The sequence below is a fragment of the Trichechus manatus genome, unplaced genomic scaffold, assembly GCF_000243295.1.
Source record: "Trichechus manatus latirostris isolate Lorelei unplaced genomic scaffold, TriManLat1.0 scaffold00140, whole genome shotgun sequence".
NCBI classification, from domain to species: Eukaryota; Metazoa; Chordata; class Mammalia; order Sirenia; family Trichechidae; genus Trichechus; species Trichechus manatus.
The window spans coordinates 6391358-6404989 of record NW_004444076.1 but is presented as its reverse complement, the minus strand read 5'-3'; the positions used below and the strand labels follow the sequence as shown (position 1 = coordinate 6404989).

General features: G+C 41.8%; 1 protein-coding gene across 3 annotated transcripts in view; it reads right to left on the bottom strand.

Annotated features, from left to right (window-relative positions):
* Positions 1–13316, bottom strand: part of RAB38 (RAB38, member RAS oncogene family) — a 157342-nt gene extending 144026 nt beyond the window's left edge. For all 3 annotated transcript variants that reach the window (XR_002825490.1, XM_023739808.1, XM_004385532.3), the window contains exon 1: positions 13038–13316. Coding sequence is in view for 2 of the 3 variants with exons in the window: in XM_023739808.1 (XP_023595576.1) it covers positions 13038–13239 (202 nt within the window). In the remaining variant the exon portion in view is untranslated. The remainder of the gene's footprint in view (positions 1–13037) is intronic.
* Between the last annotated feature and the right edge of the window lie 316 nt (positions 13317–13632).

Here is a 13632-nt window from a genome sequence, read left to right as displayed (position 1 = left end):
CTGGACCCCAGAAGATTTAAAAACAATTTGAACTATTTCTCAACAGTTATAAATTGGAATATTTCTTATAAGTATACAGATATTGCAATATCTTAAAAACTCAAACAGTCATAAATACTGTGTCTACATTTCAGGAATACTATCCAGGAGTTAGTCCATTTGGGCTGACTAGTATCAAACTCCAATCTTAAAAAAAAAAAGTGCTGAGATATTATTCCTTTCACATTGTCATGTACTATAAACTGTCTTAACTTTAAACTTATGTATTCGTATCAATTTTATAAAAACAAATCTAATCCAAAATTGAGAAATCAGTGTGAAACTTATAAAATTTCATTTTAAAAAAAGCCAATGCTATTCATCATTTTGTTAATGGTTACCTAGTATCCCATGTTTTCTTTCTGTGATCTGTACATAATAAAGTAACAATTAATACTTCGGCTTGTTCCAATACATCCATATAAGGAGCTTTGTGGGGAAACAAAATGGGAGTTCAACTTGTGAATAAGCTTTGTTCCCATTTCCTAGGAAAGTAGAGAGCAATAGTTTGGATGTCTAGAATTAGGAACATATTTTTCGGAGAGCATCTTGAAAGGTGACCAAGTGTTTGTCAGGTGGAGAAAAAAGTTCATTTGTCTTACCATCTGGGTTCCTATGAGATTTTTGAGGTTCACACCTTGAGCTACAAGTTAGAGGCCGAATCCTCAGGTTAAGGTCAGGCTCCTTCCCAACACTGTGCCTTGCTAGGCTCTGCCAACTTCTGCTTCCCAACACTATGCCAAGTTCTGCTTCTTGCTTTCACTTACTCTTACACCAGGGTGCTCCCACTCTGACTGGAACATACCTTCTTCCCTTCTTCTCGACCTAACCGAATCCTATTGTTCAAGGTCCTTCCCAAATTCCACCTTCTTGGAGCCTTTTGTGATTACCTGGCCCCACACTCATCTCTTGCCTCCTCTATGTTCCCCCAGAGTCACTGACTGACTGTATCACTCACGTGGCCATTTAATCAGACCTTGTACAACATTTTACATGCTACAAACCTCTGCAGCCTATCTCCCCAGTTACACTGTAAACTCCTTGAATCCATGGTTGAAGTACACAATTACTGTTCCCTTCTGTCTCCATAGCACACAGTACTCTGAGAGAGAGGCTCTTAGCCTGTGTTCACAATGGACTTGTGGAACAGAATGGAACTGGTAACATAAGTGCTCTTTACATAATGAAGGAACGATTAATATTGATTTGTTTGCAAGAGAGAATCCCAGTGGGGAAACGAGCGGACAGAATAAAGCAAGATCTCTTATCTAACTCACTTACTTTCTCTACCTTCTATGATACACTCTGAAAAAAAATCATCCCCAATTCAGAACCACCTAAGCTCTTTCCCTAATTTTCTTAGTTCCCCTATAAGCAATGGCTCTTATTTCATCTCATAGCTGGCTGTTACTTTAAGGACTCCAAGGATAGTCGTTGAATTTATATTTAAATTTAAAGCACTGTGTATGTGTGTATGTGTGTGGGAGTTCCGGGTGGTACAAACTGTTAATATGCTTGGCTGCTAACCGAAAAGTTGGAAGTTTGAGTCTACCCAGAGGTGCCTTGGAAGAAAAGCCTGGCAATTCACTTCCAAAAAACCAATCATTGAAAACCCTGTGGAGCACTGTTCTACACTGACACAGGTGAGGTCACCATGAGTTGGAGTCAGACTTGATGGCAACTGGTGGTGGTGGTTTGTGTATGAAAATGGGTGCTAGTACAGTATCCCAGCAGATTTTTTGGTCAGATTTTTTTAGACTGAGTCATTTAGACTCAGCTTAAATGAAGTAACTCTTTTGGATGGAAAAATGAGATGATGCAATGCAATATCCAATAGTGGGTGGAAGGAATACATGAAACAAAGTCACAGATGAGAGGCTAGCAGGTAAGAGGCTGGCATGAATCAAGATAGAAGGATGAGCATCTCAAGCTTTTAATTAAACACATAAACTAACCAAAAATATCCCACTGAATTAACATCTGTGTAAGCTCAAATGTATTAAGTAAAAAGCCATCTTTGAATTGTTTAACATCTGACACAACACCTCCAAGTAACCTCTAAAAATATTTTCATTAAAGACTCACAAGAGACCCTGAACTCCAAGGGTTTCACTCTTAAGGAATTTTCAGATTCTTCTAGAGTTATATTCTCTAAATGTGTGCCTAGGTGCCCCACGCACCTAGTGAACTCATAGGGGTGCAGCAGGATATCTGCCATTTTCAAGGCAAACCCAGTGTTACTCAGCATCAATTAGACACCGCAGGAATTACTAGTTTGGTAATTCACAGTTGCAGCATTAGATCGCACTACCTTCCTTTTGATGTCATCGTATCTTTGTGAAACTGGGGTTTTGGCAGTTTCTGTAATAAAAAGAAAGTATCATGTGAAAATCAATATGAAACAAGAAACAAGGGTGACGGTGTCCTCTCTGATTTAAAGGTGTGATAGGTCCAGTGCCCCAAAGGCACACATATGGCATTAGTAAGTAATTGCAGTTATTAAAACGGAAATAAAAAAGACTTTCTTTCAATTTATGGGTTCCTTTTTTTTTTTTTTCCCTGAATGAGTATTAAGCTGTTAGGACGTAAATACTTTTTAAACTTTTTGGTCCTAACCACTTAATAAACAGAACTGTTAGGTATTTCTTTTGGCCTAGTGACCCCATGCACCGTGAACAAATCACTTTAGCACTAAAAATTCTGTGAACTGAGCAAGTTTGGGAATCTCTACTGTCGTCTCCAGAGTCTAGTCTAGAATATTGTTTTCTTTAAGTTTAACACACAGACACGCACACACACCACATACACACATACCTCTATCACCATATAGGACTTAATTTTCATTCTCATACCATCAAGAATCACAGATACTCTTAGCCTTAATTCTCAAACTTCAGATGTGTGTCTATCAGGCACTGTAGCTTTCCTGACTAAAAGTAATTATGAGGATGCGAGTTAATAAGCCAAACCAACCATATGGTCTCAGCAATGATGTGGACAAAGAATTTGGCTCATTCAATTCTTAGCACCATTCAAAAGAGTAAAGGTTCAAAAAATAAATTACTGCTTTAAAATATGTAATGTATATCCTCTAACTGCAACTTGAACAATCCATGAACTGTGAAAATTCTTGCACTGTTTAACATGCATTAGGAGGTAGTGAAAGAAGCCCTAGTGGCTCAATGGTTAAGTGCTCGGCTGCCACCTGAAAGGTTGGCAGTTTAAACCCCCCCAGCGGCTCAGCAGGAGAAAGACCTGGCGATCTGCTCCCATAAAGATCACAGCCTAGAAAACCTATGGGCAGTTCTACTTTGTCACATGGGGTCACTATAAGTCGAAACTGACTTGATGGCATCCAGCAACAACAACAGAAGGTAGTGGAATAATGTTGTTAGAAAATGAGATTTGCAGCTAGACAAACCTTGGATCATATCCCAACATGACTGCTGTCTGTGTGACTTGTGGAAAGTTTTTCTGTGTTTCCTTGCTTGTTTGTCTGTTTTCTATTTTGTCTAAGCATTTCTCTCACCTCTATGATGGGATTAATAGTCCTTACCAGAGAAACTCATTGTGAGCAGTAAATGAAACAATGAGTATAAATGCTTAGCACCATGCCTGACAGGGTAAGAACTCAGTAAATGATATTTCAGTAGTAATAACACATGACATTGCAAAAATACTTATCAAAACAGTATTTAAATAATAATTCCCAAGATTATTTTTTAAATATCTTTATGCCCCCTCAAGACTAGGAGATTCCATAAGAGCAAAGACCAATCCATCTTGTTCACCCCCTAATCCCTCTGCCTATCAAGTAAATGAACACATTTTCCCAAGCAAGATCTTATACTTTACAAACTCCCAAGTTTTAGAACATTTTATTTTGAATAAAATGCAATAAAACAAAACAAAATCATGTATCGTTTCAGACCCCAATGAGAGTTACTATGTTCCTGATAATGAAGCTACAGTAAGACAGATCTTGGGTTTCCCTTTAATCTGGTCAGGGCTCAAGGACTCCAGTCACTTCTTACTCACATGGACATCACAAGCTCTTCCCTCAATAGCTCTAGGACTCCAGCTAGCCTTTTCTCTAGTTATCAGCCTTCCTATCACCTTGTCCTCCCCTATTTCATTGTCTTCATCATGACATATATACTATACAGGCAAAGGGGAGACACTGCAGTGATTTTCTGGGAAGATAAACCTGGCTATGGTACACAATGAGAACGGGAGGGAAAAGAAACTACAGTTTAGCTAGGTGGCTATGATAGCAGAACAGGTAATGATAATAGTGATGTGCCTGGTCTAGGGGAGTGGCAAAGAGAGACATAATTACCATTAGACTTGGGGACTGATGGCATGTGGGAGTCAAAGGAGAAGCAAAGAGATAGCAGAGATTACAAGTCTATGTGCCTGGAAGAAAGGTAGTATAGTGAACACAAACTAAGAAGTCCAGTGCGTGGTGAAAGATGTCTAGTATAGACTTGCCAATAGTATTATTTACTAGTTATCATTAGGTGACATCTTATTTATCTAGTGCTGCTATAACAGAAATACAAGTGGATGGCTTTTAACAAAGAGATTTATTCTCTCATAGTCTAGTAGGCTACAAGTCCAAATTCAAGGCATTAGCTCCAGGGGAAGGCTCTCTCTCTCTGTCGGCTCTGGAGGAAGGTCCTCGTGATGCATCAGTGTTCCCTTGGTCTGGGAGCATCTCAGCGCAGGAACCTCATGTTCAAAGGATGCACTCTGCTCCCAGCACTGCTGCTTGGTGGTATGAGGTCCCATGTCTCTCTGCTTGCTTCTCTCTTTTATATCTCAAAAGAGACTGGCTTAAGACACTACCTAATCTTGTAGACCTCATCAATATAACTGCTGCTAATCCATCTTATTACATCATAGTGATAAGAGTTTACAACACATAAGGAAATCACATCAGCTTACAAAATGGTACACAATCATACAATACTGGGAATCATGACCTAGCCAAGTTCACAGATACTTTGGGGGGACACAGTCCAATCCATGACAGTTGGTGTGATTGTGGATATTTTCTGTTTGTATCCTCTTGTTTTTTTCTCTTGCATTTTTCAGTTTAACTATATTAAGCTTTATTAATAGAAAAATAATAATAATCTCGACTTTTAATGCAAACTTTGCTGATCTTAGACATATGTGAGATATCCTAAAGGATGTCCAGCAGGAAGCTGGAATTCTAGGTCTAGAGCTCATGCAAAGTAAAGGTTATAGACACAGTTTTGGAGTCACCTACATAGAGTTTTGGAGTCCCTCGGTGGCAAAAATGGTTAATGGGCTCGGCTGCTAAGTGAAAGGTTGGTGATTCAAGTTAATTCAGAGGCACTTTGGATGAAAGCCCTGGAGATCTACTTCTAAAAAATCAGCCATTGAAAACTCTATGGAGCATAGTTTTACTCTGACACACATTGGGTTGCCATGAGTCAGAAATAACTCTACAGCAACTGGCTTGGCATATAGAGTTTAAAGCCATGGGAATGAATGAAATCAATAAGAGAAGAGGGCAGAATTAAAGACTGTCAGAGGATGAACTTCTGTTTCAATTTGTGCAGCCCTGAGATCACTCACAGGGAATAACTGGTGCTAGGTAAGAGCACGGGTGGGAAAGTGGTTAAGAGCTCAGGCTGCCAATCAAAAGGGTTGGCAGTTTGAATCCACCAGCCACTCCTTGGAAACCCTATGGGGCAGTTTTACTCTGTTCTGTAGGGTAACTATGAGTTGGAATCAACTCGACAGCACACAACAATGCACGCAAAACATTACGCTAGCTCAGAGGCTTTGTCCAGCTTACTCAGTTTTAATCTGAGAGTGGAAGGATGGGGCGTAGACATGATCTCTTTGAAGTTACCTAATCAGTACGCATTACTATTACAGTGATTTGCTTACACGTTATCATATACACTAAACTGTGGCCTTCTTGAAACCAAGGATCAAGTCTTATTCAATTCTGTATCCCTCTTTGTTTTCCCCTCAACTAGCACAGTGCATGGCTGGCACATACAAAGCATTTAATATGTATTTGCTGAATAAACCAATGACACATAAAAGAGCTGATCCTCCTCAACCCCGCCATCTCTCAAGCAACTTAGCTTTCCTTAGTTAAGCTGCCACCTGCTTTCCTATCAGAACCAGTCCTCTAAAGCCCTACCTGCCTACTGCCCACCTATCTTTGACAGGTGCAAACTCCATTAATGGCTCTGCAAGAAGCCCTGAGATGCTTTCCCCACATATCCCTCACCCTATTTTGAAAGTTCACCGCCTTTGCTCACTGTCCACATTATTTACCATAAGCATAGTATGTATGTTATTCCACATGGTGTTTACAAAATCTGTATTAGCCAGGCCAGAAACAAGGCAATAAACTGCCAAGCAGAGAGTGACTTAGACTTAACATGTTCTTTTTCTTTTTTAATTTTTATCTTTTTGCTCGACATGCTGGTTGCTAAGTTTAGTTTTCTACATTTCTAGATCTATTAGCTGTAACATTTAAGACCCTTGATTCTTATAAAACTCCACGGAGAATCAGTCTTTCACAGTTAGGTACTAAGGAAATGGTTGAGTCCAACTCCTTCATTCAGCTGAATTTTATAATTGATGCAAAAGCACTCTAAACCCAAAAACCAAACCCGTTGCCGACCAGTTGATTCCAACTCATAGCGACCCCACAGGAAAGAGCAGAACTGCCCCAAAGGATTTCCAAGGAGCAGCTGGTGGATTTGAACTACTGACCTTTTGGTTAACAGCCAAGCTCTTAACCACCGTGCACCAGGGCTCCTACAAACTCAAAAACGCCACATCTGTGTGACCCAGGCAGATCTCACAGTCTGTGATGGGAGGAGTCTGCCACCCCAGGGCTCCTGACTGAGCTGGGGATATGTGTACCTGCTTCTTCACCTGTTGGATAACTAATGTACTCTTCTGCATTGTAGTTACTTGGCTTACCTTATAAAATAGATGTGTCCTGCATGGAAATGTTTTTCTTATAAACTACATCTTGTTTTAAATGTTTAGATGCATTTGTTATTTAGTAGAGCCCTGCAGTGAATCTTTTACATGGTGAAGAAGTACTCTCTAAAGTGTCTGCCAAATTGATCTCTTTTTTTCTACTATATTCGTTAAATCTAGAGTTGGATTTTCTGGTGACCAACAGACTTGGTCATCTCTCTCGTGTATACCTCTTTCAAATACACATGCACACGCACATGCACACACATACACAGACACACAGACATATTTGCATACATAAATAATACACACACATAAAAGCTAGAGTTAAACAGACCTGCTGCTCCTGTGCTTCTCTGCCACTTGCTAGCTTCTGTGGCCTTGGGTAAGTTCTTTACCTCTCTAATTCTTGATTTTCTCTCATACTCTAATAAAGATGGGTTTAACACCATCTGCTCTGTCTATACCCTCAGCGATTCCAAGAAGGTCAAGCAAGAAAATGTATCTTAAAATAGTTTGTAATAATCACAATTACCACAACAAAAGTAATATCCCGTTGCCACTGAGTCAATTCCAACTCATAGCAACCCTACAGGACAGAGTAGAACAGCCCCATAGAGTTTCCAAGGAGTGGCTGGTGGATTCGAACTGCCGACCTTCTGGTTAGCAGCTGTAGCTCTTAACCACTACACCACCAGGGTTTTTTACAAAAGTAATAGCTAACATTTATTCAACATTTATTCTGTGCAACTTTATTATGTACAACTTATTATGAATTAACCTTTAATTCTTATAACAACTCTACGACGCAGGTTCCATTTTCATCCCCATTTTACAGACAGGAAACTAAGGCATAGCAGTTAAGTAATTTGTGCAAGTCACAAAGCTACTAAGCAAAGAAGTTGGGATAAACTTCACATACTACCAACACTAAAAACACTGTGAGAATAACAGATATTAGAGCTGACAGAGACAACAAAGTCCAGATGTGTGACTTCATAAAAAAATAAAATAATCACCATTTTACAGATGGAACAAATGAAGCCCAGCAAGGTCTCAAGCTTTGTCCAATGTCAAACAGCATCTGAAGTATTCCATTTTTAAATTAAAGGAGGTAGTAGAGCCTCCTGGGCTCTCGGAACCTGGGCGCTAGAATTCAATTTTTAAATTTCAGCACTTCCACTTAACCAGCTAGTTTACTTGGAAATTAAAGATTAAATGTGCCGGACAATTGTAAAAACAAATGCTCAAGAAATGGTCGCTACTATTACTATGACTATCCCTATTCCTGCAGCAGGATCCAAAGGCTCAAACTTGTATAATTCTCTTAGAAAGTGTTAACAGAGTAATTACACTACTTTGAAGGGTATGAGAGAAGGACAGCCTCAAGTATAAACTTATTGGTTACTTCTCTCCTGATAAATCTATGAAGAGAAAAAATATATAAATTCGTATCATACCCAAGAACCAAATTTTCAGAAATAGAATTTCATGCCACTTCCTTCCACTGTCTCTGCACAGTGGTACTGTCTAATATCCAACACCCAGTTAGAAATAGAAAGGAAAAGGATAACCCATCTACTAAAGAAGGAACACTTTTTTTATATATATTTTATTGTACTTCAGGTGAAGGCTTACAGAACAAATAGTTTCTCATGAAACAGTAGTACACATGTTGTTTTATGACATTGGTTAACAACCCCACAACATACTAACCCTCTAACTTCTCAACCTTTTTTTTTTTTTTTTTGGTGAAAATACACATAGCCAAAGATACACCGTTTCAAAAATTTCTACATGCACAGTTCAGTGACATTGACTATGCTCTTCCAATTGTGCCGTTATTCTCACTTAAGATGAAGACTTACAGAACAAAATAGTTTCTCATTTAACAGTTACTACAAATGTTGCCCTATGACAATGGTTAACAATCTCACAACACATCAACCATATCCTTACTCAGCCTTGGGTTCCCTATCACCAGCTTCCTTGTCCCCTTCTGCCTTCTGGCCCTTGTCACTGGACTCCTGTACCTTGTTAGTCTCATTTGGTTTTATGGGGCTGTCCACTCCCAGGCTGAACAGTGAACCTCGAAGGTAGCTTCACCACTGAGCTAAAAGGGTGTCTGGGGGCCATACTCTCGAGGTTTCTCCAGTCTCCTTTAGGCCAGTAAATCTGGTCTTTTTTTTGTGAGTTAGAATTATGCTCTACATCCTTAAAGAAGGAACACTTTTAAAAGTTAAGAGGCCATAGACTGTGGGCTGACTGTGTGCCACGCACCGACAGGCCTGTGGTCGTTACGAGCAGGGCTTGATTTCAAGTCAGACAGAACTGGGTCAAATCCAGCTCTTCCCCTTATTAGTTGGGTGGGCTTGGGCAAAGGTGCTTAATTTCTCTGACTCTAGTAAGGGCTTCTGAATATAGGGCTGACTCAGCTACTACTCAGTGGTGGAATTCTTGGAATTCACAGCAACTGCTGTCCCCTGAGGTATTTGTGAGATTCATGGCCTGCTCCACAGGCCTCTACAAGGTACTTTTTGGAGTATTTCAGGATCAGATTGGCCAGTCTGAGTAGCTACAAGACATATATTATGGGGATTCATTGGACAAATAAGACCCAACTTGGCATTGAACCAAATGAATATCACAAATTTATTGCAGCACTATTCACAACAGCCAAAAGAAGCAAACAACCTAAATGCCCATCAAGACGTGAAGGAGTAAACAAAACATGGTACATACATGCAATGGAATATTACTCAGCCATAAAGAGAAATGAACTTCTTATGTATGCTTTGACATAGATGAACCTTGAAGACATTATGCTGAGTGAAATAAGTCAGACATAAAAGGACAAATATTGTAAGACTCCACTTATCTGAAATATCTAGAATAGGCAAATGTATACAGACCTAGGAGCTCCGGTGGCGTAGTAGTTAAGAGCTCGGCTGCTAACCAAAAGGTTGGCAGTTCAAATCCACCAGCCGCTCCTTGGAAACCCTATGGGGCAGTTCTACTCTGTCCTATAGGGTCTCTATGAGTCAGAACTGACTCGACGGCAACGGGTTTGTTTGTTTGTTTGTTTGTTTTTCTTTTGGTTTACAGACCTAAGTTTATTTAGTGATTACAAGGATTGGGCAGGAAGAAGAGGAAAATGACAACTCATTGCTTAGAGGACACTAAACTTCTGTTAAGGGCGATGGAAAAATCTGCAAATGGTTAATGGTGATAGTTGCACAACATGATGAGTACAATTAATGTCACCAAATTGTACATGTGAAGAATGTTAAAACGGCAAATGCTTTGCTACATATATATTTACCACAATTAAAAAACAGAAGAAAGTCAAGCTGAGCAAAGATTCCCTCCATAGCAGGCATATCTGATATTCTATCAGGACAGGGCAAGTGACTGAAAGGTCCCCTCTTCCTCATCCACACCAGCCCTCTCAAATCCAGGCTCACCAACCATCACTGCCTGTTCTTTCCAGGCACGCACACCAGAGTAGAGCACAAAGGAGGAGCAGCTGCATTCTTATCCTTGGACAGACAGGCTGTGGTTTGAAGGTGCTCTAAGGTACACTTAGCTCACTGGAGTCTAGGTGAGAAGCTGGGGCTGGGTTTTATATGAACTCACTCCCCACAGATCTACCTATGCAGCTTGAAACATGCCAGTGCTATGTTCCAACCATTCCTTCCCACAATGGCCCTGCTTCCCCCTAATCAGCTTTGCCTGCAGCCCAACCTCTAACTCAGCCCGCAGGGCCTTTGGGCTTAAGGCTGCTGAAGACAAGTAACCACTAGCATCAGAGCTCTGGAAAAAGAAGCTCCCTGATTAGGATTCTGCACACCACTCTGTCTTTAGAACTGAGTCACAAACCTCCTTAGATTTCTTATTTATACAAACTTTTGTGACTACAGTCCCCATGGGCAGGGAGCAGGAACCTCAGCCCAGCTCAGCAGGCATTTCTAAGCTTGAGAGTTAAATTGTTCATGACTGTACATTATATTATGAGTGAAACTTAACAATGGTGCTGGGTGTTAGGGACAGAAAATAAGTGTAATATTGGGATCATAATTTATTAGGATTTAATGGGGATATGTGTATCATGCCCTTCTTGCCTAGTATTTACACATGCTCAAAAAAATAGTAGCTAGTGAAATAATAATCCTTGCAGTTCTCCTAAGCAGTAGGTACCATTGCCTTTAGCTAGCATTAGCTGATAGCTCTCTCTCGCTTGTCAGAAGAAAGCATTCTTTTAGTTTATAGATAAGAAAACTGAGATGAGGAAGTTAAGGAACTTGCCTAAGATCTCCTAGTTTATATCGGGTAGAACCGGGACTTAGACAGTGGCAGTTCAATTCTGGAACTTAGGTTCTTAATCACTACACCCTTCTATCTCCTCTGTTAGGTGAGAAAACTGAGACCCAAGGACATTATGTAAAATGCTCAAGGTCACACTGTTACTTAGACTTGACACAGAAATCCATACTACAACTACATCCACTTTTCCACAGTAAGCTCATTCTAAAACCAGAGTCCTGGAGATTTTTAGGCAGCTAGCATAGTTTTTAGACACTAAAACATGCAGCAACAAAGCACCCAAACTCAAAGTGGATCTTCTGGATGAAAATTCCAATCAGATAGTACCTGATGACTTTTTCCAGTCTCTGATAACCCTATGCAACTGGAGCTGCTGAAGATGACGCCAACTGCATGAATCTGTCCACAAGCCAAAAGCTTTGTCATAAGACCTGGCACCTCATGATTAAAGAGGCACTGGAATACCCAGAACCAGAAATGCCCTTTCAAAAATTTTCCCCTTTTGTTCTTGCTTCAAGCCATGATAAAGTGTTTCCAGTCAAATGCACCAGCTCAAATGAACCTATTTTTTAAGAGACAAAGAAGCTAGTTTGACCCAGCATTTATAAAGATTTCTGGTGCCACAGACTATGAAATAGAGACAAAGTTGGACTGTTTAAAGTTGCTCATGAAGAATCCCAGACGATCCTAAAACTTCTAAGCAGGAAGACTGCTGGGCCATCATCATCCAACCTCCTTCCACTTACAGTGAGGAAACTGAGCTGAAGGGACTTGTTCTAAGCCACTAAGCAAGTTGGTGAATAGCAAGCCAGAATCTGTAATGAGGGGTTGGACATGGCCAAGTTTCAAACAGCAGTTGTAGGAGAGCCGAGGCTTAGAGCAGAAACTGCACTCAAAACTTCTGGTACAAACCCTCGGAATCCACTTCTGATTTCAAAGAATGTGAAGAAGCTTCTCATTTTCCAGATCGTGCAATGTAAACTTCAGAGAGAATTCAAGAAAAAGTGGCCTTAGGATACATAAGCAATCTCCTTCTGATAGGCTACAGAAAGCCAGAGAAACCGAGAGAGACAGAGAAATAATACTTTGCCCCGATACATACACAGAAAGGTCCTTGGCTTCCTCACAGCAGAGAACCCCAAACTCGCTTGACTGAAGGCAGAAAGGAAGGTTGGCAAAATGAGGAAAAAACGTGCTATTGGAAACAGGAATTGGCAAACTCTAGCCAGAATCTATCCCGATTCCAGCTGTTAACCAGGCTAGGGGCTTCCCCTCAACTGGCCAGGGCACAGACTGGCGGCCGTGACACTCTGCGCGGTGTCACGGCAGGATTACCCGCGCCCGGAAAATGAGCAGGAGACCAAGAACCGAATGCAACTCCAGACAGTTTCTCTCCCTCTCTCCACCTCCCCACCCCCCCGGGAGGCCCACGCCGGGCAGACAGAACGAAGGATAGGATGCAGGAGGGAGCGAAAGCAATACCCCTAAAGCGCTAGGAAATACACCTGAAGAAGTTTCAGACAGAGCGAGAAACTTTTTCTTTGCTTTGAAACCAAGTTTCCAACCCACCGGGAAGAGTCTCTTAAGACACAGCGTCGGAAAGATCCGGGTCGCACGCCTGGCTGCAACCCACTGCCTCTGGACTGGAGAAGGGAGGCAAGCCATTCCCGCACCCATCCCCCGGCGCTCACCTGCGATGTCCCAGAGCTGCAGGCGCACCACGGTCTCCGGATCCCAATGGAGCACCTTGAGCGCGAAGTCCACGCCGATGGTGGCCCGGTAGTGCGAGGAGAAGTTCTGGTGCACGTAGCGTTTGATGATGCTGGTCTTGCCCACGCCCAGGTCGCCGATCACCAGAAGCTTGTACAGATGCTCCTTGTTAGGGGCCTGCATCCTGGCGGCCGGCCCGCCGTGCCGTGCTGGGCGGGGGAAACGCAGCTGGGGCTCCAGAGAAAAAAGAGAGCGCTCTTGTTGGCGCGAGGGAGAGGCCGCTTGGCGGGGCGGGAGCCGAGGGGCGGAACTCCTCCCAGACCGCCCGGAGAAACGCCCAGAGAGGCTCCCAGGGGTTAACTCTCCTTCCTGCCCTGCGCGGCACGGCCTACGTGAGGGGTCGACTCTCTGGACTGGAAACTAGGGGGCTCCTGTGTTAATACCTGGTGCGGCACTTAACTTGTACGGCGCTTTACAGTTTCTTTCCAAAGGGTTTTCCCCACCTGTGATCCTAGCCACAGGGCTGTGAGGTGTGGGTTTTATTTTCCATGTTCAGCGTGTGAAAAACATGAGTGT